This window comes from Anabrus simplex, chromosome 13 (genome assembly GCF_040414725.1).
Source record: "Anabrus simplex isolate iqAnaSimp1 chromosome 13, ASM4041472v1, whole genome shotgun sequence".
NCBI classification, from domain to species: Eukaryota; Metazoa; Arthropoda; class Insecta; order Orthoptera; family Tettigoniidae; genus Anabrus; species Anabrus simplex.
The window spans coordinates 33,179,625-33,206,430 of record NC_090277.1 but is presented as its reverse complement, the minus strand read 5'-3'; the positions used below and the strand labels follow the sequence as shown (position 1 = coordinate 33,206,430).

General features: G+C 37.8%; 1 protein-coding gene across 1 annotated transcript in view; it reads right to left on the bottom strand.

The window, feature by feature from the left end:
- Window positions 1–13,286: 13,286 nt before the first annotated feature.
- LOC136884855 (zinc finger protein 708-like) overlaps window positions 13,287–26,806 on the bottom strand; it is a 29,549-nt gene continuing 16,029 nt past the window's right edge. The window contains exon 5 of the mRNA XM_067157143.2: window positions 13,287–16,128. Coding sequence (XP_067013244.2) covers window positions 15,246–16,128 — 883 coding nt within the window. The 3' untranslated portion in view covers window positions 13,287–15,245. The remainder of the gene's footprint in view (window positions 16,129–26,806) is intronic.

Genomic DNA, 26,806 nt, shown 5'->3' with positions numbered 1-26,806 from the left:
CACATATACGACGAAGTAACGTGAACAATGCAAATATTTCATAAGCAGGATGATATGGACCCACGGTTCGCGTATAAGCCCACCAACTTATGCATTGGGTACGACTCGAATGGACCTCCGTGTCGACACCCAGAGCATACTCACTTTTTGGTGGCAAAATACATCACAACACTGTGCGCATAATCAGAATTTTCGCAGAGACCCAGTTACAACATCACCATCATCACAATAATGCCATCAAGCACACAGCCCATTCATATCACGGAGCAAAAAGGCGTATACCAATCAGTTACGACTTAAGCCACAAGAAATGGCCACGAGATAAACATAAAATAAAAGCGAAAACACAGCTCACTGTACCTGTAGTATAAGCTGATCAATTAAAAACCCGAACGGGAGTACAGGCAGAGTTTAAACCGTATTTATACCCATCGGTAATTGAGAAATGCCACTCCGATCAGAGTGACTCCATCTTGGTATTCCTCACGTCATAACCACAACAAATATAGCAAGTCAAGGAGATAAGGTCAAAGACGCGCCGAAAGAAGGACCATCCCTGTTGAAAGCAGGGTGCTGCCCTCTGCGGTACAGTTAGGGAGATAGTTAGGTCTGTCAATCAAGAGCTGATACAAACTCTTAGCAATTACGGGAAAAGTTACATATTATGAACTTGCTGAACGAGCATGTTTCAATACATACATACATACCGATAGATAGGCAGAAATGATGGAAAATGAAATATGAATATCCTTGTTACTATAAACATGTCCGATACAGAAATACCATTCATTTTAAATTTTTATATACATAGACTGAGTGTTCGGCAGACTGGAAATCTTTTAAGTTAACATTTAATTGTCTCATGACTCAGGGTATCTTCACTTGCTAACATTTAGAATCCTATACATACAGAATATTGTACATAATTTAATACTATGAACATTAAGTGGCAGATCATGTCTTCTTTCTTGCACTGAAAATTCCATTCCGTACATATACAGATATCAAGATTAAATACTTATCAGGCAGCCGAAAGGAATATTTATTCCTGTAATCGTACAAAACGTAAAAATTTGCGCAAACTCCACCATCATATCTTCTTTGAATACAATTGTTCAACTGAGCAGCACAAAAATCAAGTAAACAAGAAAACTTTCGTTCGGGCGTAGTGATTTATAGGAAAACACGGGTTTGCGATTGTGTACGCGGTAGTGCAGTGAATTATATTAGAGTGTAATATTGTCCTCACCACGCTCATTGTCTCCTACATATTAGGGGAGAGTATTCTTTAACTGCAATTCAAATTATTTGATACATGCATATTACAGATTCCTTGAACCACATTGTAAATTCTAAATAGATATATCTCTGTCTATATCGGTCTCCCAATCCTGAGGATCGTGATCTCTGAAGATATTTCTTTGTACCCGTTTCCATCCTCGATGGTATTCTGCTATCCGTGTAGATTGTATGAACGATGTTTTCGTTGCATGTTATATGCCATATATCCAGCGTATAGGTGCTCGCCCACGCTCCCACTTTCCAGGCAAGTTTCCCAAGATTATGTGCTTTACAAGGCTCCCTTCTCCACGACGCATAATATGACCAAACAATTGGAGAATCCTCTCTTGACATTTTTCCGATAAACTGGTATTGATGTTCAGCTCCTTGAGGATGGTTTCGTTGGTTCGAAATGCTGTCCAAGGAATGCGAAGCATTCTTCTCGAGTACCACATCTTATTCAAATATGAAGCTCGTAAGGTCCAAGTTTCAGTACCATGGAGGAAGATGGAGAACACCAGTGTCCGTTCTGCTCATCTTTAGCTTTAAAGAAATGGAGCGATCCACCCAAATATGAGATAAGTGAGACATGATGTTCTTGGCCATGGCAATCCTTCTTCTGATCTCTATTTCACAGCTGTTGTTGCTAGTTATAATGGCACCAGGGTATAAAATATCTGAAACCATTTCCATTTTGCTGAAGGCACTGAATACGTTCAGCTTGCCAGGTCTATCAAGTACCATAATGTTTGTCTTTTGCATGTTGATCTACAAACACAAACTGATACTCTCAGTTTCGACACGGTCTAAAAGCTCTGTCATTTCTGTTTCATCCATGGCAATCAATAAAGTGTCATGTGCATATCGAAGATCCGATATCTTTCTGACACCAATAGGAAACCCACCAGTCCATCCAGCCAATGCAGTTCTCATGATGTACTCACCATAAATATTAAAAAGCTGGGGTGACAATATATAGCTTTGTCGAACGCTCCTTTGTGTCTTGACGATTTCAGACTTCTTGCCATTTATTCTGACATCTGCTGTGTTAGACTCATATAGATTATTTATCAACCCGATAAGATGTTTCGGAACTCGCATTTCGAATAACACTTGCCAAAGTTTCTCCCATTGAACACAGTCAAAGGCTTTCCTATAATCTAGTAAGGAAATGATCATAGGAAGCTGTAATTCTCTGCTCTTTTCGATTAGTTGTCGGATGTTCAGTAGCGGTTCTCTTGTGCCTTTTCGTCTGATGAAACCAGCTTGTTCAGGGGGAATCTGTGAACTACTATAATTTTGGAGTCTTTCTTTCAAGATATACAACATGATCTTCCTAGCATGTGAGATTAACGATAAAGTCCTATAGTTATCACATTTCATTGTTGAGCCTTTTTATGCAAGGGGATGAAGATGGATGTAACTCAGTCAGCTGGCTATTTGCTATTTCTCCATATTTTATTGCAAATGTCTGTGATAATTTGAGCACCAAAATCGCTCGACTGTTTTAGTAGTTCAGCTGTTATGCTGTCAGAACCCGGTGCTTTGTGCGGTCGCAACGACATGATTGCCCTTTTTGTTTCCTGAAGTAAGATATCTGGTTCTTGTTCAAAATCTCGCCATTCAATCATCGGCTGTACTGTCTCTTCTTTATACAACTCCTCACAGTACTCTTGCCATCTATTCAATGTAATGTCAAAATCATTTATCCTATGGCCATTACAATCTTCTATGGACCATACACGAAGTTTGTATTTATTTGACAGCTGTTTTACTTTACGGTATATATCTCGTGTCTCATTGTGACGGCCATGAGCTTTAAATTCTTCAGATTCCTGACAGATAATTATGTCTGTCTAAGCGGCATGTACGTTGGATTTCACAACACAGCTCAAAGTATCTGTCTTAAAGGTGCAAGCCTGTTTCTTTCAGTCTTTTCGCTGTATTGGAGAAGAATGTTTCATTGCAATGGTCACTATATTTTGTTTGAGGTCTTCTCATGTGGTCCCTTCATCAGTAGTGTGCTCCTTTCTAGTGTTCAAAAGAATATTTTGGATTTCCGCACCAAAACTCCTTAAGTTTTCACATCGCACCTTTTGCATTTTCCAAGGTACACAGCGCATACCTCTGAGTTTCAACCTGAACACCATATACAGTAATTGGTGATCTGTGCCACAATCTGCAATAGATATATCAATATTTTATACCAATTTTAATCATTACTTGATTTTAAACGTTGATGTATATTCTAAGACAACTATTTATTTTTATTATTTACTTAATTAATGTTCCTAGACCGACAAGATCCTATCTTAGTTCAATACTTCAATAATTTTGTGGAATTTTCTCTTCCCGTTTATGTGAACCTTTGATTCACCTTCTGTCAGGCTTCTGTCAGCCTACGTGATCTTAAGACAAATGATCTTTCCGTTAATTCAACAAACAACGATTTGCCCTACATTTCTACACTGTGACCTTTATTCTTGTAGGACTTTCTACAAGCCCATCTAAGGAAACACCTCATATCTTCACATAACAGCCAGAATCCATAGAAATCTGTCAATGAACACGTCACCAAAGTACTTCGCTACATAAAAGAAAGTCACAGTTCGATTCCTCAATAATATTTTACGAAAGATCATGGGGTTGCAAGTTGAACAAAGAAGGGAATAATATAAATTACTGAACGCGAAGAAGTTGTATGAATTAACAACACTCCCGTACTTATAAATTTTAGAGGAACAAGAAATTGCTCTCCTTTTATTTTTAGCGATATTAGTCTAGTCATTCGGGCACCTTATGTGTCCTGTCAGATGTACTGACAACGTTCTCCACATTGGAGTCCTCAGACTCTTTCCATAGCCAGGATATTATCAGAAGCCCCAGCTACTTTCAAGGCGTAAAAGCGCTGCACATGTCCGATCTATTCTCCAGCGTCCGTCTTTACCTAGACTACCCTCGCATGTTCATTCGGAGCCTGGCAGACGTCCACGATGGCTTCCACATGTTTTAGTGCTGTCAGTCTCGACGAAGACGACATCTCCAGTTTTCAAGCGTTCTTGTTTCCTCTTTTCTCCATGAATTAGGAGCACGAAGTATTCAATGTGAAATCTTTGTCCTTAGTTAATTGGTAATGAATGTAGATATCTTGTCCTTCTATTTAAGCTATATTCATTAACGATGTCCATATCTTGGAGTCCACTTTTGCGGAATGCCTTGTATTAAACAACATTGAGTCAAAGGCTTCAGATAGTCTATATCACCTTCATTGTAGGTGAGAGGACGGGAGTTTATGGTGGCCTTACAGTCACATACGAGAGCTTCAAGTTCTTCGTTTGTGAGGGTTGCTGTTCCTAAATATCTGCTCAGGAGCTCGTTCACGTTTTGCAGATGTGACTCCCAACAATATAGGTCCAAGTGGGTTAAAGTTCCATTTTATGCCATGTATGGTGGAGAACGACGTTATCTGATTCCATTGGAGACTATGCAGAGTGTTATTACTGTCAATGAAATTGGTTACATTGCCTACGATATTAGTACTGAGAGACTTGGTGAGTTCCAAGTGCATTGCCCAATATACTACACACGTGAAGAGTACTTCTCTCCAGTATTTAGATACAGTGCCAGTAACCTCGATTGCAGCGGCAAATTTCACACGGTTCTTAGGTAATGGGGCAAAGAGTTGTCCCACGACGTTCGCTTTAAACCTTCTATATATTTGACACGTTGTGTAAGTTCTCTTTAAGCTTACTCCTAATTCCTGTTATCCAGTATTTTTCTCTTAAATTTGACATCGAAACTTTTTCCTCTTTCACAAGTCAATAGGTCCGGAAACTTGTTTATGAAAAATATCAGCTTAGAAAATTGTGTCTTGATTACAGAAGAAATATTTGCAATTTGTGCTTTCATTAAATCCTTGGATGGAAATGTGTATACCATATAGTTAAGTGATGAAGAGAAATAGTTTCTAACAAATTTAAGGATTACACACATTTTTTCAGACTTGAAAGTGTTCACCATAACAAACGTTGAGTTTCATCAGATCATAATCATTCTCTTGATCTGATGCAGTATGATCATCTATATGAAGGAGAGATGAGCAGTGCTTAATAACGTGCGTTTTCAATAAACTTGCCATCACATTTTTCAATATATTATTCAAAACTGACCTCATTAACTGGATATGTGGAATTCCTGACTGAAGAGGTACGTTTAGCTTCTCAAAGATAGAGAGAAAAAAGAACTTGTAAACTTGATGTAAAGGCATGAAGAGTCTTCCTTCAAGTGACAAACCGTGGCTTGTAGTGTCAACAGTAGTTTCAAATATTATTGATGAAACTGATGATCGGATTTTCCTCTTAACTGACAAGTGTGGTGAAATCTTATAACAATGCATCACCGTTTCAGACGACCAAGGCACATCTGCTATGTTTAGGAATTGTTGCCAGATCATATTAGTGTTCACTTATTACGGCACCTCAAGGTTGCTAAATATCTGACGTTACTCTTCGACACGATGGTCCATTTTTCCTACGTACCTACAAAACTTAAAACAGCCAGAACAATTTTAATGCGTAAGGGTGGCGACATAAATAATATTAAAGAATTGCGATCTATAACCATATATTCGGTGCTTAGGAAAATAACTGAACGAGTACTAGTTACGAGACTGCGTTCATATGTCAAACTAAGTCCTCGTGCCATTACCTGGAACTCATGTCAACGCTTCCCTCGTGAATGGTTGCCTCCAGGATGCGAACCGTAACAAAAAGAATAGTTGCGTCATATTTTAGACGACACAAAAGCATTTGACTCTATCGGACATGAACATATCAAACGTTCTCTCCAACAGTCTGAAATTCCTCCAAACTTATATAGACTAACTGAAGCATTTCCTACAAAGAACACTATTCAAGTCGAAGCTGATCTTAACAAATCAAAACCCATCGAAATTAAGTGTGGCGAAGCTCGAGGGTCCTCTATCTCACCATTGTTGTTTAATTTAGCAATTAATACTGTAATACAAAATCTCACCGACCATGAGATACGCCAAAGTTATTGCTCTGTTTTATCCGATGATCTATCTCCTTTATACTCATTTTCTTTCGCAGATAACATAGTCATACTCATCAAAATCGAATGTAATTCTACTACTAGTGATAGGAAGCGATTAGCAAACCTACTACTAAATCACTGCTACTATGAAATCACAGTTCATCGTGCTGGTGAGTTGGCCATACTAGCAGGTCTTAACTGCGATTGTGATTTTCGGCAGGTGGCAGCGCTGCGCTGCGAGAAAGCGATAAACTATCCGGATCAACCAGCGTGAAGCGCACAACTAGGCCAATAGTAGCAGCTAATATAATCATGTTCACAAGTCGAACTCTGACCCACACCACAGCCGCAGTTGGCTGATATGGCATCGCCTGCGGCTGCGCTGTGATTGTAAACAGCTATTGTTGTGTTGTGGGATTTATAACCTGTGATTTCTTTTAGTCTTCTCATTGTCTCATTCCGATTATTCTGTTGTGACTGCAGGTCTAAAGGTGAAAAAGTGTGATGGTAGCAGATGAGTTGACTAAGTATTTAATTAGTGATTTTTGATTTGTGACGTTGTAGGCATAATATTTAGCCTACTGTCTGTATGCACTATTGTACAGTAGTATAAATAGTCTGTATTTTATGAGTTATATTATGAAAAAGAGAAGTGCAGAGGTAGATTTGGACATTTTTACACAGAATGAAAGTGCACCACAAATTGCTGCCTGTAACATTTGTAAAAAAACAGTTTTTGTACTACTGTAAACTTCTTCTACCTACCAATTTAAGAAGACACATGCTGTCTAAGCATCCAACTGTGCCTGTGAAATTCGCTGTCACTGATCCACGACATCATTTGACTTCCAGTTCCAACCGAGGAGAGCAAGAGGTTGGTACATTGCAGTGTATTTGTAAGTATAATAATATAAGTTCATTTCACTGAATGAGCAAAGAAAATTCATGGCGATGCAATTAATGTTAGCAAATTCAATATTATTATTTTCACGGCAATGCAAATTTGTCACTTTCTTTCAGAACATGGAATACGATGGAACGCCAACTTCAACTCCATACACGCCGAGGGAAAAGACAGTTTCAACGTCATTTCCGAGAGTTATTCATAGTCAGCTAAAGACCTCCATGTCATCGGGAGAAGTGCACAGTACTTCACTTGAGAACTTCAGTTCCTGTCATACTACGGTAGTGTCACAAAGATCGTTCCTTACCCAAGACAGATTGCCTTATCATCTTATTTTCCAAAGAAGATCCCCGTAAGTACAAAAAAGGAAACTCATGATAAGTTAATGCAGCTTTTCCGTAACAACTTCCAACCTTTTCGTGTTGTTGAAGATGAGGGGTTTAAAGAATTCGTAAAAAAACAAAAACCTTATGAGATGCCTTGCAGGAAACATATCGCGAACACACTTACCACTGCCAAGTTTCAAGAATATTTTAATACCACTAAAGCTATGCTCCCAACTGCTGTCAAGATGTTTATAACTATCGACACGCGGACTTCAATCAACACCGATAGTTTTATGGCTGTCACAGCTCATTTTGTTAATGAAGACATCAAGTTGATCTCGGCTTTGCTGCAATGTGCCTAATTTTCTGGTGGGCATACAAGCGAAAATTTAGCTTATGAGCTGAGAAAGGTATAATCGGAGTGGATTTTGCAAAATAAATTACTAATTACCGTTTCAGACAATGCCAAGAACATTACAAAAGCTGTCAAAGATGAATTAAAATGGAAACACTTTGGCTGTTTTCTCCTAGCCTAAATTTGTTTGTACATGACTCGTTTGAAAAGAACGAAGTTATTAACAAATTTTGAAAAATGCACGGCAGATTGTCGGGCATTTTAAAGTACTTACCGCATCACATGAAAAATTATGGCCTACCAGGCTCTGAATATACCAGACCGAGCACAGATGAATCAAGATGTGTCCATTCGACGGAACCCTACATACTGTATGATAGAACGATTTACACTTTTAGAAGAAACTGTGAAAGCTACAGTGCTTTATTGACCAAAATGTAACGCAGTCAAAAATGAAGAGTGGAGAATGACGTACGAGCTCGTAAAAATACTGAAGCCGTTTCAAACAATCACGAAACATTTCAGTGCAGAAAAGTACGATGGCTGAAAGATGTCTGCAAAAAACGTTTGCAAGGACATTTCTACCCAACTGTGAAGAAAGTTGCCTAAGGGAGTTGATGATCGTTTTAGGGACTACGAACTAAGCAAAACTTTAATAATCTCAACTTTCTTGGACCCCAAGTGTATGAATTGTGTTTTGCGGAAGAAACCACACACGACGGGGAAAAGAAGAGAGCGATAACAGTAGTAGCCAACAAAATTTTACAACAAACCTACATACCTCAAATAATGCAATACATCGGAATCAAGTCTCTGAGACTGACAGTGTTAGCCAAGAAGAAGATGAAGTTCGGTCCGTGTACACGTATGTGAAGCAATGTGTAACCAAACATAAGCCATGCGGTACGAAACAATTGCGTTCAATCATGGAGGTGAACAGGTACATTGATGAGGAGATACTGCCAAACAATTGTGATCCGCTTAAATTGTGGAAAGATAACAAAACTGATTACCCGTTTCTCAGTAAAATAATACTGTACGTGATTACTTTTGTGTCGGATGTACGTCCGAGTCCTGCGAAGGAAGAAATGGACTGACTGGAAAAAATAAAGCTCAACAGCTAATGTTCGTGAACTGTAATTGAAATGAACTCCACTCATTACACTTATTTACTTTCTTAAACTCTCTTGAACTGTTACTGCTAACACTGCGGTTTTGTTACAAGTATCGGATTATCATATTGTGTCTTATTTTTAATTTATGTTCTATATATAAAGTTACTCGTCTAGCGAATGACTACTTACATTGATTATAAAACCCTGCATGTCCACAGTGTATAAATTCTAGAGTTACTATCCTTAAAACGAGTACTTCTAAGTTAATGTATAATTCGGAATTTCCCAACAAATACGAGTAGCACCAGCCTTGTTGCTATGGAACTGAGTCACATTTAACCAGAGTTAAAGTCACTGCTACTTCAAAATAGCTTGACCTGTGAGTGTAAAATCACTTCTAGTCACACCACTAGCCACTAACTGTACCTCGTTAAATTTAGCCGAAAGCTGCTTTGCAGATATTGGTTTACATATCCATCCTCTTAAAAGCAAATCTGTAATCCTTATGAAAGGAAAATTAAATGAAGGAAACGTCACTACACTTGGAGGATCAATAATCCCATCGATGAAAACAAGAATGAACGAATCAAGTACTAAGGAATTAACTTCAACAACGAAATTGCTCTTGACAGATATAAACTACAAGGACAGTAACTTCTGACTTAAATCATCTCGTAAAAGTAAAATTAAAACACCAGAGCTAAATTTCAAGATTATTTATGAATTTGTTTGGCAGGGTTTTTTATCTATCTTCTACAATGTGCCCCTTGAGACAACTATCAAACGCCATTCGGAAAGATGTTGACAAAATAGTAAGAAGTTCTGTAAAATAAATAATCATTTGCAACCGTGCAAGAGAGGAGGAAGGTTGTTAAGTGCTGACATGGGGATCCCAATAGAATTGTACCAGGCGAGGATAGGTCGTTGGCACGGTAGAGGCAGGCCCGCGAGGCGTAACATGGAATACAGTGCCGGACGGCAGGTGAGTCTGACTTCAATTTTCATGGCTGCATCAGTGAAGGCAATGCTGTCGGTCATTGGAGGGGTCGAGATGAACCCCGGACCTGGTCCTGATAGTACGGTTGGATGGGAGGAGATGGAGAAGATAAAGGAAATCGTTAAGCATCAAGCAGAACAAACGAAAGTTACTACGAGAGCAAGCCCGTGAACTACGAGAAATAATGAAAGAGGAGCTAGTAAAGGTAACAGAACTTGTGGTCCAAAATAATAAAGAAAGATCAAGTTTGAGGGATAAGTTGAAAATAATGAAATAAGAGTTAAAAGAAATGAGGTAGCAGGAGAAAACTCTCCAGCAGGAAACTAGAAAGGAAAATATTTTTATATACGTGCTACCTGAGGACACTAAAGAAGATGTAGTATCTAAAGTGCTGAACTGCAGGGAAGCCGATATAGAAGAGATTCAGTGAATGGGGAAGGCAAAAGGCTAGAGAGCGGTGAAAGTGACGTTCGTATCAACCCTATGGGTGAAAAAGGTTTTGGATAATACACGCCAATTGAAAGGTGAAAAGTTATGGATTATACAGAAGCTGGAGAAAGAAGCCTTTAGGAACTAGAAAACGCTCCAGTTCCATCTGGGAAAAGCTAGGCATGAAGGATTAATTGCCTACATAAAAGGCAAAAAATTAGTGGTAGGTGACGGCAGGTGGACTAGAGTATGGGCGGTGGAGCATATAAAGAATATGTACAACACCGAGAGTACACTGGCCGATGAGGAAGCTGAACGCACGAGGCAGCTGAGATTAGTAGAATGCGGGGCAGTATGCGGCGACCAGGAAGTGAATCGAAGATGACAGAGAGGAAGGAGCTGACGCAGAGACAACCAGTAGGGAGTACAGTCCTGGTGACCTACAGCGGCAGTTGAGTGCTGACTCTGCGAGAGACACAACAACCTAAACACAGACCTGTGAGCTTGAAGAACTTCTGGCAGAGAAAAGGTATCTTAAATGAGGGTGGCCTTGATAGGGAATATGTTAATAAACTAGATGAGAACTCTGATGAACTGGGTGTCACTAGTATTACATGGTCCAAGACGGAAAGCCAGAGTGAGGTGCAGAAGAGGAAGAAAAATCTAAAGAGTATGGTGCACCAATATTGAAGGTTTTAGACGTACGTTCCAGAATGAATCTTTTAAAGAGTTGTTGCAAAGCTTCCTCGCGTGTGTGGAAACATGAATTCCACCGAGAAGTATGGTAAAAGTTGAAGAGTTTACGGTTTACTATAAGGCAAAACAAAGACGAACCGGCAGAGATAGATACCCGGGTAGAATAATGGTTATGGTTAGGGAGGATTTGTAAGCTAGAACATACCATATTGAATCAACAATGGTGGATATGATTAGGGTAAAAATAAAATTTTACGAGGATAGTGAGTGCGATTTATATATCGGTTTCGTCTACATCCCTCCGGAGGCCTATCAATTTGCAAAAAATGATTTTTTTGTTGAGTTGGCGTTCTAAATCAACAGAATTAATTCTACTAATGGAGGACTTCAACGTGACGTTTGCGGATCAGAAGCCGTTGTACGCAAAGAAGTAGAAGTAATTTATGTACGAAAACGAGTAGGTCAGGATAAGGGCTGTAATAAAAATCGAGAAAAGTTGTTAGAGCTGTGTGGTACGGTAGAATTATATTTTTTAATGGATGGTGGTATGGCAAGGAACTAGGGAAGCTGACATATATAACGGAGACAGTGCGTTGCATATGATTAAGAGCATGAAGGTTAAGGAGTGGAGAGAGTCACATCACCTACCAATTATTGTCAGAGTAAATGATATTGAGGACAGGGCATTAACAAGCAACACGATAAAATTCAAAGAAATATCAGTTACTAAATACAGGTGGAGAGAGGAGCTAAAGGAAAGGAATATGAATAATTGTAAGGGAGAAACAGGTCAGAGTGTGAATGGTGCAATAAACTCAATGATCGAGAATAACCTAACCAGTGCGGCAGTAACACTAATAGAAAACACTGTAAAGATGGCAGGGAAAAGATGAGTGTAAAGGAGAGGAAGAAGATAATAGGAAAGGATTGGTACAATGATGAATGCAGGCAGACATACTGAAACTATTGAATGCGTATAGAAAGCACGGGGAAAAAATCATTGGACTGAATTTCGTAACTCTAGAAAATAATATAGAGAAGTACTGTATACAACTAAGTGGGAATGGCAGATGCAAAGTTGTTGACTTGAATAGTAATTCAAAACAGAATGAACGTATGAAAGTATGGAGTACAATTAAGAGGACCTTAGAATGCAGAAACTTCCTCGGCAGGCTGAAATAAGTCAGGCTAACTAGGTGGAGTATTATAAGAAATTAGTAGGTGATGAAGACGGGTGGAGACCGAAAATAGAAGAAAACGGAATACCGGTAGTGCTGTAGTGTACTGTACCTGCATTGGATAAGGAAATATTGATAAAAGTAAGGTTTTTGGGAAAGCTCTGAAAAATAAATTAGGAGCGATTTCAGGTATCGCTAACGAATTTTGGAAGCAAGTGCCGAAAAATAATGATATCCTAGAAAGTTTTGTTAAATTATTTAACAGAATGTTTGAAGTGGGAGAGTTTTCCAAATCTCGTCAAGAGGGAGTGATCTGTCCAATCTACAAGGAGAGAAATCTAACCCGAATAATTATACGGGCATAACGTTGTTGGATGCATTAAGTTAAATATACACAGGTGTGTTGGCAAAAGGATTATGAAGTGGGTGGAGGGGAGATCGATTAGGAGAGACTTCAGTCAGGTTTTAGAGAAGGAATGAGGACAACTGATAATATTTTTGTAGTGAAAACAATAATGGAAAAAATTTGTAAAAAGAAAAATGGAAAATCATACATTACTACTATTGACTTGGAGAAATCATTTGATTCAATGAGCAGAGGGGCTGTCGCAGCAATGATGAGGAGGATAGGGGTGCCTCAAAAGATGATAAGAGCGGTTGAGAACGTATATTCAGAAGTGAAGTGCTCAATTAAAATTAAGGAGAAAGTAGTCTTTGGCGAAATGTTCTTCAAAGCAGGGCTGAAGTAGGGTTGTAAGTTGTCACTTGTAATGTCCATATTGCTTATAAATGATATATTTAAATCGAAAGGTTTCGAGGCAGGGCTGTAAAACATTACACATATAGGACATAAGGAAGTCGCTTTTATTGATGCCATCAGTAGTAAAAGGAAACGCATTCGCCTGCAAATTTGATACAATTTTCTCTCTACCATTCATTCACATTTCCGTAAAGATAGCTGCTAGAGCACACATATCGTTACAATTTAGAGGCAGTTATTTCCGATGACAAATTACGTAAATATAGGCCAGGCACCTTGGTTTTGACATGAACAGTTCAGTTCCTCATTCCGTTCTACACATTGCAAACTCTCCTCATATTCCTTCGTTTGCACATGTTTAAGTATATTGCACTTTCCGCAATTCACCACTGAAATGTCTCACCTACAGATAATACAAAACGTGACAGTAGGTCCCTTCGTTGACTCAAACATGGAAACACTTCCATATAAACCCTTTTAAGTACTGCATCATATTTCTTTGACACTTTGGTCAGAAAATAATTAAGGTTAACAAACAAGAAGCATTGACGGTAGAGATTCGGCTGCTTCGTCGGCGGCCACCCTGCAGGCTACTGTCCTCCAGTTTTTGATATTAGAACTATTATCGACAAGCCACACCGTGACTATCGGTAGAGAAGGCCTCAGCATTGCCTGATGAACTATGAGTGGCACTCTTACCGTTCACGAGGAATCTTGGGTTTTCTGTGTTTATGGATTGTAATTGTGGTGACAATGTGGTACATAGATACGCTGCATTTTCATGAGTGAAAAGTGTGTATTTTGACAATTCTGTAAATGCATTACCGGAAAATAAATCAAGTCTATCATACCACACTGCTGTCCGGTGCCCAGATGGTCAACTTTATACCACAGCTTAGATATAACTATTTAACTCCCACCTATTGACAAGTAAGAACACAGGTATGATGCTTCCTACCTAGACGTGGACTAGCAAGTTCCAAAAGTCAAGTGCCATCTGAAATCTGTTCACAAAGAACGCAATTTTATGATGATGGGACCTCTAGGTGTTGCATATACGTTATAAGTCCCAATCGTGAAGAATGCGTAACATACATACGTGCATCTTTTCTTTATAGAAAAGAAAAAAGATTATCTCAATTTGTTACCATTTTCAGGTCTGTGACCTTCATTTCACATCACGCATTATCAGGAAAAAGGTTTGTATGATGAAGAAAAAGGAATTTGGTAATCCTAATGTGATTGTTTATGAGTATTACATAAAAAGTATTGTGAGAAAATAATTTGTTTGACTTAATTATAGAACTTACCAATAATAAAGTGACACTATGTATTATAACCTGTAATACTGTTATTCAATATCCTTATGTCCATCTCCAAGATACATCTCCCAAAATTCAGTAATACTGAAAAAACGAGCCTTGCTGGAATTTGTCAAAGTACCCAGTTGACAATGCATTACTTCGAATACTTGGTTTAAACAAAGTACACACTGTATTCCATAGCTATCATAATGGTACAGAATAACTCTCCTTAACAATATTCTTCTGAAATATCGCTATGTACAGTATGTAAATTCCTCACAGGGTAATTATTCAAAGTCTTATAATGTACAATGGGGATTCTAATTAAGTTACTTGTGTCGGTTAGTAAACTAAAAATTGCCAGTATGTGAACTGAATACCGTTTAATTAATCAACAAACTGTCTCACATTCAATATGTTGTTCCGTAATGGCAGACTGTCAGTACCTAACAACTATATCAAGAGAACATCTTTCATTTTTAGTGATATTTTTTCATTCGTTGGGGGAATACTGCAGCATCAAAATACAAATGTAAAAAGCTTAACATTATCCTGCATTATTTTGCGTAAGTAATATCTTGATTTGAATATATACTGGACATCATGTTTTATTTCTGTTACTAGGTTCTAAATGAAAACATAACTAAGAACGTATGCTGGTGCAACAATTTATATTAAGAGCTACATAGCAACCTCAAGTTGGCTAACGGGAGAATGGTTTCGTGACGTCCGCTCCTATGCCGGGGCATTCTCTATCGGTTGCTGAGACATATGAGAGAAAATGTACTAATGCATCCGATCCTAACGTGCGGACAAGAAAGTTCTGCTTTCCCACAACGGTAATGTTACACTCGGGAGTGCATTGCAACGTGTTTCCGGAGGTGAGCACGCTGCGTAAACGAGCTATTACATTCAGGACATCGGAACGGCCTGATACCAGTGTGAATTAACAAGTGTTTTTGAAGATCACATTTCTGGGTAAAACACTTGTTGCATTCACTACATTTGTGCTGTCTTGTACCTGAGTGAATTAACATGTGGCCTCGTAAGTATCCTCGCCGTGAAAACGTTTTGTTGCATACTTCACAGCAGTATGGTCTTTCTGTAGAGTGCACAAGCATATGGTTTTCGAGGTACCTACGTCGACTAAATGTACCGTTGCATTGTTCACATTTGTACATACTACAATTTGAATGAATAAGGATATGCTGCTTCAAACTACATTTGTGACGATAAGCGACATTGCACACATCACACTCATACGGTTTTTCCAGAGAATGTGTTACCATGTGGGTTCTTAGGTGACTTTGCCTGGTGAAGGTCTTGATGCACACTTCACATTTGTATGGTCTTAATTGTGAATGAACCACCATATGCAGTCGAAGTTGAAAAGGCCGTAGGAACTTCTTATTGCATTCCTTGCATTTGTGTGGCCTCTCATCCGAATGAATGCGCAGATGATTACGGAGATAACTACGTTTGGAAAATTTACTATTGCATTTAGTACATTGATACGGCATTAATCCGGAGTGACTAAGCATGTGCGTTCGGAGATCACTTGGCTTCGTGTAAGTTCTGAAGCATTCAGTGCAAGAGTTCAACACTTCTTTAGAGTGATGTAACATGTGTTTCTTTAGAACATACTCCATAGGAAACATCATATTGCACACTGGACAACAATGCGTTCTTTCATCAGTGTGCGGCGTGAATAATGCTGCATTCTCTGCACTGAAAGAAAAACAGATTTTCATAGTTCCAGAGGAACAGTACATAGTAACAGAAGGGAGCAGAATATAGCTGTCGATTTATTTATTTATTTATATATTTACTTGTTCATATATTTATTTACTTACCCATGAAGCAAAAGATACAGATAAAATTAGCTTATTTGTTATATACTTCAAATACTGCTGTATTTAATGCTGAAGCACACCACCAGTTATTTGAAATTTACATATGTGTCCATTTGATCCCATTTTCCAGAAGAAATCCCCAGGTTATATTACCTTAGAAATAATGAACAACCTTTTAAACTGATAAGCCAGAGTCTCATAAACACTCTACACAATGATTGGAAACTATTAAATATTATCTCAAAGGATTCATTAGCTTGATATCCTGTTACAGTAAATTTTCTTAGGAGCCTCTGTAGCTAATTTCACGACTTTGGGTGAAATATGAAATCACTGGAGACTCAGTTAATGGCTTGGAATTAAGTCAATATTTTATGATAGTATATTGACGAACCCTCATTCCTATTAACTGAAAACTATACAATTGTAAGAGATAGCAATTTAGGCATTTAAAAGTTAATAATACTTTAGCAGCAGTTGTAGGTTGCCACAAAGTCAAAGTGTTAAAAAGCGAAGCAGGCAGTTACTAGCTAAGTATCATAAATTATTTAGAAATCTCAGATGTCGTCATTCTCAAGAAAATTAAATACATTAAAGCCAATAAGCATGTTTCTGAATATTCAAATAGAACTTTTCAGCACCATTATGGTATGAGACTTCACGAAAAACTGTTTAAGTCCAAACTGATCACAAATGTCGATAACATTTCAGCGATCACAAATCCGGAATGTATCATTCAGATAATTACAGTCCTACATTCAAGATGGTATTTTACCCAATAAAAGAGATAGGGGCTCGAAGATGCATTACATACTCAGGCTGGCTACCAAATGTCTAAAATTTGATATATTTATTAAATTATCTTCTGTCTCACTGGCACACACAGGTCTTATAATGGAGATAGGATGAGAAATGCCTAGGAATGGGAAGGAAGCGTTCGAGATTTAATCAAGGCACAGTCGCAGCATTTTCCTGCTGTGAAATTGGGAACCTACGGAAATCTACCTTCAGGGCTTTCGACAACAGGGTCCGAACCCACTTGCTCCCGAATTCAAGCTGATAGGTGCGTGACCCAATCCGGGTAGCCTCTTGCTCAGTCAAACTTGATAGTGGGATTAAAGATAGATATATATATATAGGCTTATCTTGGTTATCAGCCCCGTGGCTGTTGTCAAGAGTACGAGATCCGGTACACATCTCTGTAGATGATGAATCCCTTCTGTGTCAAGACGCTGGCAAATATTGTCTGTACGGTATTTGTATTCAGACAGAATTTGTTCCATAGGACTGAAAGCTGGGTAGACTCACAAACTTATTATTAGAAGTAACACATGTGAAGTAAGGAAGTATGGACAGCTATGACAAAATGCAGGAACAATGGTACTTAAATCAAAATATAAGGACATAAATTAACCGGTTTTGTCAGAGCTGTCATACTGCGCCAAATAGAACAGGATAGTTTAACTGAGATAATAGCAGATATTGCTTTAGAGGGTACAAGAAATTGAAGACGAATAGGTGACAACTGTTAAACTCAGTCTGTAATAGCTTAGTGAAATATGGTTTAAAATTAAACAATCCCACGGAGGCTGTTAAATAGGAAGACTATGAACATCTTAATTCACAGAGCTTCGCAGATGTCATATGATAAGTCGCAAGAGTCTATGAAGAAAACGTACATAATTTTGTTCTGGTTTGGCGCAATTTGAGTTACATGAAAATGTGAACTTGGATAGGTGAAACATTTAATATTTAAAATGTCCCATCAATTCTTATTGATTTTAAGTGTCTGACAAAGAGAATTTTGTCCCACATTAGTTCTTGGACATGCTGAAAAACAATGGCAAAGTGGTTTTCTTCGATGTTGATCCTTTCCAGATCCTCGAGCAGTAGTTCTATATCTAATAATCCACATCTCTCATTCCAAATTATGCAAACTACTCCTGTAGACTGAGATAGATTTATGTCAGTTTTTTCAAGCGATGTTTTCACCTGTGGAGATTGGAATATGCTGTGTTGCAGGGGTAAGCAAGACCTGCACTCCTGAATCACTGGAAGATATGCGAGATAATGAAGGAGAATGTAATTGTAATGATAGTGACAAGTGTCGCAATATCTTTGCTGAAATTTTGTCAATGAAAGGGAGAAGGAGAATTGCACAAAATTTGCATGGCATACGGCAAACAGACAAAGTCCTTTTGTTGAATAGGTCGGTGCACAACCTGGCATAACGAAAGCAATTTTTAAGAGGAAGAGATTAAGGCTACTCTATGAGAGCAACACATATTAGGGAAGTGGTTGCTGAAGCAGAAAGGTTAAGTATACATTGCAAGAAAAGAAGAATCGACAAGAGAATGTAATATTCTGCGAATCACTTCTTGTAACCTGTGGATTAGTTTGATGCCTACCACCTCCGAACAATTGTGTAAAGTAACTATTTAAATGTACAGTATGTGTAAATACATGCAATGAGCCCATGATCAAGGTCAGATAACTGAACTAAAGTCAATCATTCATTTATTCATTTTACTGAAGAAGGAACAGTGTCTAACTTACATTATTCCGTATATATTTTATGACGCGAGTTACAGAAGAAGAAATGAAATGCAGCTTAAAATAAGCCATTAATGTATAAATTCTTTGATGCATAAGAGGATTTTTACTTGCCCTCCACAGAAAACCGACCCATTTTATATTACAGAAATTTGAAACACTTTGAAACGAAAAGGCAACATCCATCTAAATAAAATATGAACACACCTTGATTTATCTCGATAATGTCGGAAGAGTATGGCATCAACCAGTGTACACGGCAGGACAGATATTAATTTCATGTAGTTCGGAACAGGGTTCAAAATTTGGTAAGTAATTCTTACAATTGTATGTATTAATATATACAAGTGAAATATGGCCACTTCTAAGTCTGTTTTCCTAGATCATCCCATGTCTCTCAGAGTGGATATTAGCAGCTAATTCATTACTATTAGAACTAAAACAAAGTACCAGCAGAATTACTCCTTCTCAAGAGGAAAGGAAACAACTCACTGCCTGCCATCAGTTCACAAGCTGTATCAAACAAGCACAGTAAACAAATCGGTGGTCTAGAATACAGCTTGAACCTACAGTTTACAATACTCACTGACTTCGTGCTAATAATAGCTTGCGTTCTGTATTAAATAAGCAAAGAGAAATGACATGTAGCAACCAAACAGTAAAGAACCAGTATTATTGCCAAGAATAATAGAGTGACATTTTTACTACATCGGAAAGAAAGAAATCTTCATTTACAACCAAAAGAGCAAGGCGAAAGGCAAAGCTGCCAAAAGATCCATATCAAACATATATTATCTGCCTGCCACAAGATTGTGAGAGATGTGGTCAGATGTACGAATTGCTACCAAGCGGCTAAAAAATTATGGATCAGAGTAGCCCGTAACCTATGGATGATAAAAATTCCCCTTTATGTTTCGATTTTTTCCACTTACTTTTGTCCTTAAGAGATTCCATCTTTTGAACGGGTTCTTTGCCGTTTCTTTATGGCTCAGCTTCAGATTTATTAGTTTGGTTGTACTCGAGATATTGTGATGAATGAGTGAGTAGTACTTTGTGTCTATATAAAAGTTTGTCTGAGATCACCAGATTTTGCAGATATCACTTCCTGCTTTCAGGACAAGCCTTGATAACAAAGACAGTAAAAGATCTGGAGGAGACAAAGTTTAACACCAGAGAGCACTGAAGAATTTACGTTCAGACAATTCTATCTAATGTCATAGAAATGCCAGAAACTGTGTTCTTAATGAGGTGAGGGAGAAGTACATAATAGAAATGACACTATAGATTTATAGCAGATTCTGAGGATAATTGCTAGAGTTTGAGCCTCTGTATCCCAAGATCATGGGAACATACCCACGAGACACTGTTAGGTTTCCTAAAGACAGAATATTTTCTAAACTATAAAGCGATTTGAGAAGCAATCACAATAAACCACATCCTGAAGAACAGATGAAAATACAGGCAGCGTTTTGATGTTATTCCTCCCTCTGAAAGAACGTAAAAGTCAAATCACTCTCTAAGCACGTCTAGGTAAAAATCTTCAATGCTATCGTGTAAGACCCTGTTGCATACAAATGATGAAAAGTGACCCCAAAAGCATGGATATTGTAGAAAGAAAAATAATTTGGAAGTTAATAGGACCACTGAAACTAACAGGGTTCAACAAAACAACTGATGAGATGTACAAAGAAAGGAATGGGGATGGAATCACATGTCTAACTGGAGGCAGACTGATTCATGTTGCAAGAAGGGATAAGAGCAAGGTCAATAAGAATGAGACGCAGAAGGCCTAGAACAAAATGGTGACTAAGAACAACAATACTGACAATCACTGTACTGCCTCAGCTACAGAGTTGCAGACCTTCTGTATTGGTGCCACCTAGGCAGCCTGCTCATCAATGTCAATATGCCAATTGATCTGAATGAGGAACTCTACCCAGGCGAATACTAAAGCTGAGTTGAATTCATGGAGGTGACACTGGGTGCACCACCAGATATTTTAACATGCCAGCAATGAAAAGCACTGCCAAAATATTGTACTGCCCTTCCAAACTAGACTAACTTAGCAAATATTGAACACACACACTTGGGTCCATGAGCCTGATGTTCTACCATCTGGACAAACCAGCAGCAGATACTAAATGTGTGTACCTAGGTAGAATCATACCATGTTCTGGTATGTAAAAGATCCCTTATGACACTCATTGTTCAGGTTACAGGTTCAATTCAAAATTAAGCTATAACTGCACAACAGAGTTGTTGAAATGAAATGTTGTATCGCTTTTAGTGCCGGGATATCCCAGGACGGGTTCGGCTTGCCAGGTGCAGGTCTTTCTATTTGACACCCGTGATGAGGATGAAATGATGATGAAGACAACACATGCACCCAGCCCCGTGCCATAGGAATTAACCAATTAAGGTTAAAATCCCCGACCCGGCCGGGAATCGAACCCGGGACCCTCTGAACCGAAGGCCAGTAAGTTCAAGTGCTTTCATACTTAAATATTAGTTTTGCACTTGATTTAGTCCATGTAACATAGATTTTCTTCTTATTTTAGAAAAAGAAGAAGAAATTCTAGGACATGACGGGAGGTTTGATTTGCTCTGTTTAAAATCAAGTCCAAAAACATCAAAGCATGACTTCATCTGACCTGACAGAATAAATTACATAATTAAATCCTTAAATTAATGATAAATCAAATTATCATAGAAAGGGTTTTAAGTAATAACAAGATGAAGATTTTAAATCTGGTAGTATGATAGTTGATTTTTAATGAGCCTATGCGTAAGTGAAATACAAGAAAACAAACAGTAACAAGAAAATGAATATTAAATTTTCATGACCACATTGTAATAGAAAATGACTTTCAACATAGTATGTCGTGTTAGTACACTTAGTGTGTGCAGAAGAGATATAAAGTACAGAAAAAATGGCCAACCAGACACCAGGGGGATCCGAACGTACAATCTCCCGATTTCATGAAATCCAATGTATATAAACCCCATGGCACTTAACGCCCTTGAAAGGGCCTTGGCTTGTCCAGCGACCGCTGCCCAGCCTGAAGGCCTACAGATTACGAGGGGTAATGTAGTCAGCACAACGCATTCTCTCGGTCGTTGTTCTGGGCTTTCGAGAATGGGCAGACCAAACAATCACCTGTTGTACATTATATGAAACTAGTCAATATGGACATACTGAGGGTACTAAAATGATCAAATTTGTTGAATCTGAATATACAAGCCGGGCAAAACAGTTAATTAAGAAATTTAAGAACATCAAAATCAATTTTTCTAGCATTTCTAAAGATATAACATCTCTCAAAAAATACACACACACAATTTAATTCCAAAACATCTCAGATCTTTTAAGAAGAAAGGTAAATCAAACTAACATGAAAGAAAAACATAGATTAAACTTAATAAAATTTGGCTCAGAAGCCAAACTAAATCTTTGTATTTCAAAAAACTAAGTTAAATAATACACTTTATAAAATACATTTGAATCTAACAAAAGAAATACCAGCCTTAGTATGGGACTCGGCCCAAGTTAACACAGAACAATCAAAGTTCACTGCTCTAAAGAGAAACAGGCAACATTAGATAATAAATATGAAATGTTTCCTCAGGAAAATAATTATAAATATTCCAATTCAACAATCAATCAAACGAATAATGAATAAACATTTTTCCTACCATTTAAAAATTTAACCAATTTTAATAAAGGAGATATAATAATTTTGAAAAATGTCTAAAACATAACTGGCATTATACTCAAAAGAAATCATACAGAGAGAGGTTGTCAAAATGGTAGCAGAAACTGAATTAGCTATAACCAACATTCCGGTAGACTGACAAGAAGTGGCTAGGTATGAGGCAAAGAAAAAACTATCCAAAATAATGGTACATGAAGAGGTAAATTTGGACAAAACACATAACAGTATACAACAGCTTGATAAGAAAATGAAAGAGAATGAGATTATAATTACGAAAGTGGGTAAGGGCAATACCAGCGTCTTATTACATAAAGAAGATTATATTAAGAATACAATTGATTTTTTAATTAATAATAATTTTAAATTCCTAAAAAGATGGAACCAATTCAATGCAAAAATAGAAGAAAGTCTCAAATGAAACTAATTTTCTGCTTGATGCTTAAGGTATCAAAGACTGATGTCTATGAACCCAGGACTGCCCACTCTAAGAGCACAGCCAAACAATCCATAAAGAGAATATACCGATCAGACCAGTGTTTAATATCATAAATGTCTGACTTACAAAATTGCACAATTTTAAAAAAATCTTAAGAAACATTTTAGGTCCAATAGTAAAACAAATTTAGTTAACAACATTGATTTTTATAGTAAAACAAAGAAGACCACACTGACCAAAGTGAACTCCATTCATAGCCTTGACATTGTAGGTATGTATTCCAATATACCAATAATAGAAATGATTAACATAATCAGATAATCTATTTCAACACAGTGGGTTAAATGAAACAGAAATCAAAGAATTTATACAAATTCTAATTTTCACATTGGAGAATAAATTCTTTTAATTCAGTAATATAATTCATAAAATGGATAAGTTTGTAGCAATGGGCTCAGCTTGATAAGAAAATGAAAGAGAATGAGATTATAATAACGAAAGTGGATAAGGGCAATACCACTGTCTTATTACATAAAGAGGATTATATAAGAAATAATATTAAGGCATATCAGCAAATATTTATTTGGATCACCTCGAGTTCATTGAGATAGCAGATAAAATACAAGGGTTAGAGCTATGGCTGAGATATGTGGACGATGTTTGTGTGATTATTAACCCTTCAACTCACACGCCAAATTATAGGACTCAAACACATGTGTGAGGTCTTAAACACCCCAGCATTTAAAACAACATACTCCATAAATTATGATAGTGATTGGGATTTCTGTAATTTACTGACATAAAACAACTCCTTCACTAATCTTCTATCACAACTTTATTACACAATTGATCAATAGACATCAGTTAGAACCATAATTTGATATGCACATTTTTCCAGATGTATTTTTCTAAGTTTTCACTAATTACAGAAAAAACTGCTAAATTCTTTGAGAAAATATTCTATTTTGTTTATGTTAGGCAAAAGGGGTAATAAATCATGAAAACTGTAAAGTTTGAGCACACACTTATTTGAGAAAAAGTTTAGAAATAACAGCACAAAATGTGGCTTGTAAAATTCCTTCAAAACAGAAAAAATAATGAGTCATACAAGGAATGGAATGCGAAATATAAGGTTAACTGTCTGAAACACGTAGTTAATACTAAAAATATACAGTATCAATCAGCTGTTGCACACACTAAATTCACTAGGAAGTTCCGGGAGCAGTGGGAGGGGGGTACTTGTCTTTATCCAGAGCGCACTCTTCGGAATAAGTAAAGCTTTGCTCCTTATAGATCAGTTTGTTGCAGTTGCAGCGTGATGTCTGTGATTTCCTGTCTCTTTGTCTTGGACATTCTTCACAACGACGAGATGTTCTCTTTTGCCTTTTCTGCTCTTGCTCCCCTTCAACTCCACCAATGCGATTCATGCCTCTAGGGGCAGGTCTTTCAGAGATACTCGGGTCACTACACGGAGCCTGGTTAGTTGCATACAAAGCTCTTTCAGGAACACCCTTGTAGATAAAGTATTTTCCGGCCAAGCATGGTTCTTAAAAATGACAAAAGCATTTATGGCAGCAACATTTAACATAACAAAGAAACACGGTCAGTGGCCAACATTTACTCATCCTTCATACAGTGTATATTCCACCCAGTTTGTCCACAACATCAATAACTCCCTTATGTAAATTATAATCGGGTGAACATTACAGGTTTTGCTTCCGCTCCGTTTTGTGGATCAAGTTTGTAACCATGGTGCATTTTTGATCCCACAATAACAATCTTTCCAGACACATACGCATACGAAACAACAGTCATGTCCTTCGAAAAGCCGAAAAGACTTGAGTACTTCTCCTTTATCTCTCTTTTCCTGGTTATTTCTTTTGGCAGTTCTCACTTGTTGAGAAGCATAGTTTGTGTGCATGTAAGGATACGATATTTTAGCAAATCCTTAGCAAGAGGAACACCCATAAACCAATTATCACAAAAAATATTCTGTCCAGTGCCACTGATAGGAGCAACTGACTGCTTTACAACATCAGCTGCAGAGATGGACACGCAGTTGGTCCTGTACTGATGTACACATCCATATTACACATGTAATAACAACACCAGTCTGCAAGTCCCAAAGATCTTTATCCCATATTTTGTGGGATTACACTTCACATACTGGCCGAGGGGGCACTTCTCACAGAAAGGTTCCAAATTTTCGTCAACAGGCACAGGAATGTACAGGTTTTTCGATGAAAGAGACCATTATCTGATCTCTAGGGAACTAAGTATCTCTAGGCCTAGGGTAGAGAAAGTGAAATCTGTCAGCAAACAAATAAGGGTAGAAAATCTCCAGGACAAGGAAATTAGACAGAAGTACATGGATATGATTAGTGAGAAGTTGTGAACAGTAGATAGTAAGCAGGTTCAGAATATAGAAAGAGAATGGGTAGCATACAGGGATGCTGTCGTAGAATCAAAAAGGGAATGCCTAGGAACGACTGTGTGTAAAGACGGGAAAGTGAATATCTTGGTGGAATGATGAAGTGATAGCAGCTTGTAAACATAAAAAGAAGGCATATCAGAAATGGCTTCAAACAAGGGCTGAGGCAGACAGGGATTTGTAGGTAGATGAAGGAAACAGAGTGAAACAAATAATTGTTGAATCCAAAAAGAAATCATGAGAAGATTTTGGTAATACCTGGAAAGGCTAGGTCAAGCAGCAGGGAAACCTTTCTGGACAGTAATAAAGAACCCTAGGAAGGGAGGAAAAATGGAAATGAACAGCGTTTTGATAATTTTAGGTGAACTCATAATAGATCCCAGGAAATCACTGGACAGGTGGAGGGAATATTTTGAAAATTTTCTCAACGTAAAAGGAAATCTTCCTGGTGGTGTCGCAAACAACCAAGCTCATGGGGAGGAAGAAAATGATGATGTTGAAATTATGTTTCAGGAATTGGGAAGGATGGTAAATTAACTCCATTTTCATAAAGCAGCAGGAATAGATGAAATTAGGGCTGAAATGGTGAAGTATAGTGGGAAGGAAGGGATGAAATGGCTTCAAAGATTAGTGAAATTAGCATGGAGTGTTGGTAAGGTACCTTCAGATTGGACAAAAGCAGTAATCGCACCTATCTATAAGCAAGGGAATAAAAGGATTGCAACAACTATCAAGGTATTCATTGATTAGTATACCAGGCAAAGTATTCACTGGCATCTTGGAAGGGAGGGTGCAACCAGTGGTCGGGAGGAAGTTGGTGAAAAGTGTGATTTCAGACCACAGAGGGGCTGTCAGGATCAGAATTTCAGTATGCGCCAGGTAATTGAAGAATGCTATGAAATGAATAGAAAATTCTGTTTATCTTTCATACATCTAGAGATAGCGTTTGAAAGGGTACCGAGGGGAAAGATGTTTGCCATACTGGGGGACTATGGAGTTAATGGTAGATTATTAAAATCAATAAAAGACATTTATGTTGACAATTGGGCTGCAGTGAGAATTGATGGTACAATGAGTTCTTGGTTCAGGGTACTTACAGGGGTTAGACAAGGCTGTAATCTTTCACCTTTGCAGTTTGTAGTTTACATGGATCATCTGCTGAAAGGTATGCAGTGGCAGTGAGGGATTCAGTTAGGTGGAAATGTAGTAAGCAGTCTGGCCTATGCTGATGACTTTGTCTTAATGGCGGATTGTGTTGAAAGCCTGCAGTCTAATATCTTAGTACCTGAAAATAGGTGCAATGAGTATGATGTGAAAATTAGCCTCTCAAAGACTAGACTGATATCATTAGGTAAGAAATTAAATGGAACTGAATGTCATATTTGTGATAAAAAACTGGAACAGGCTGTTAATTTAAGTA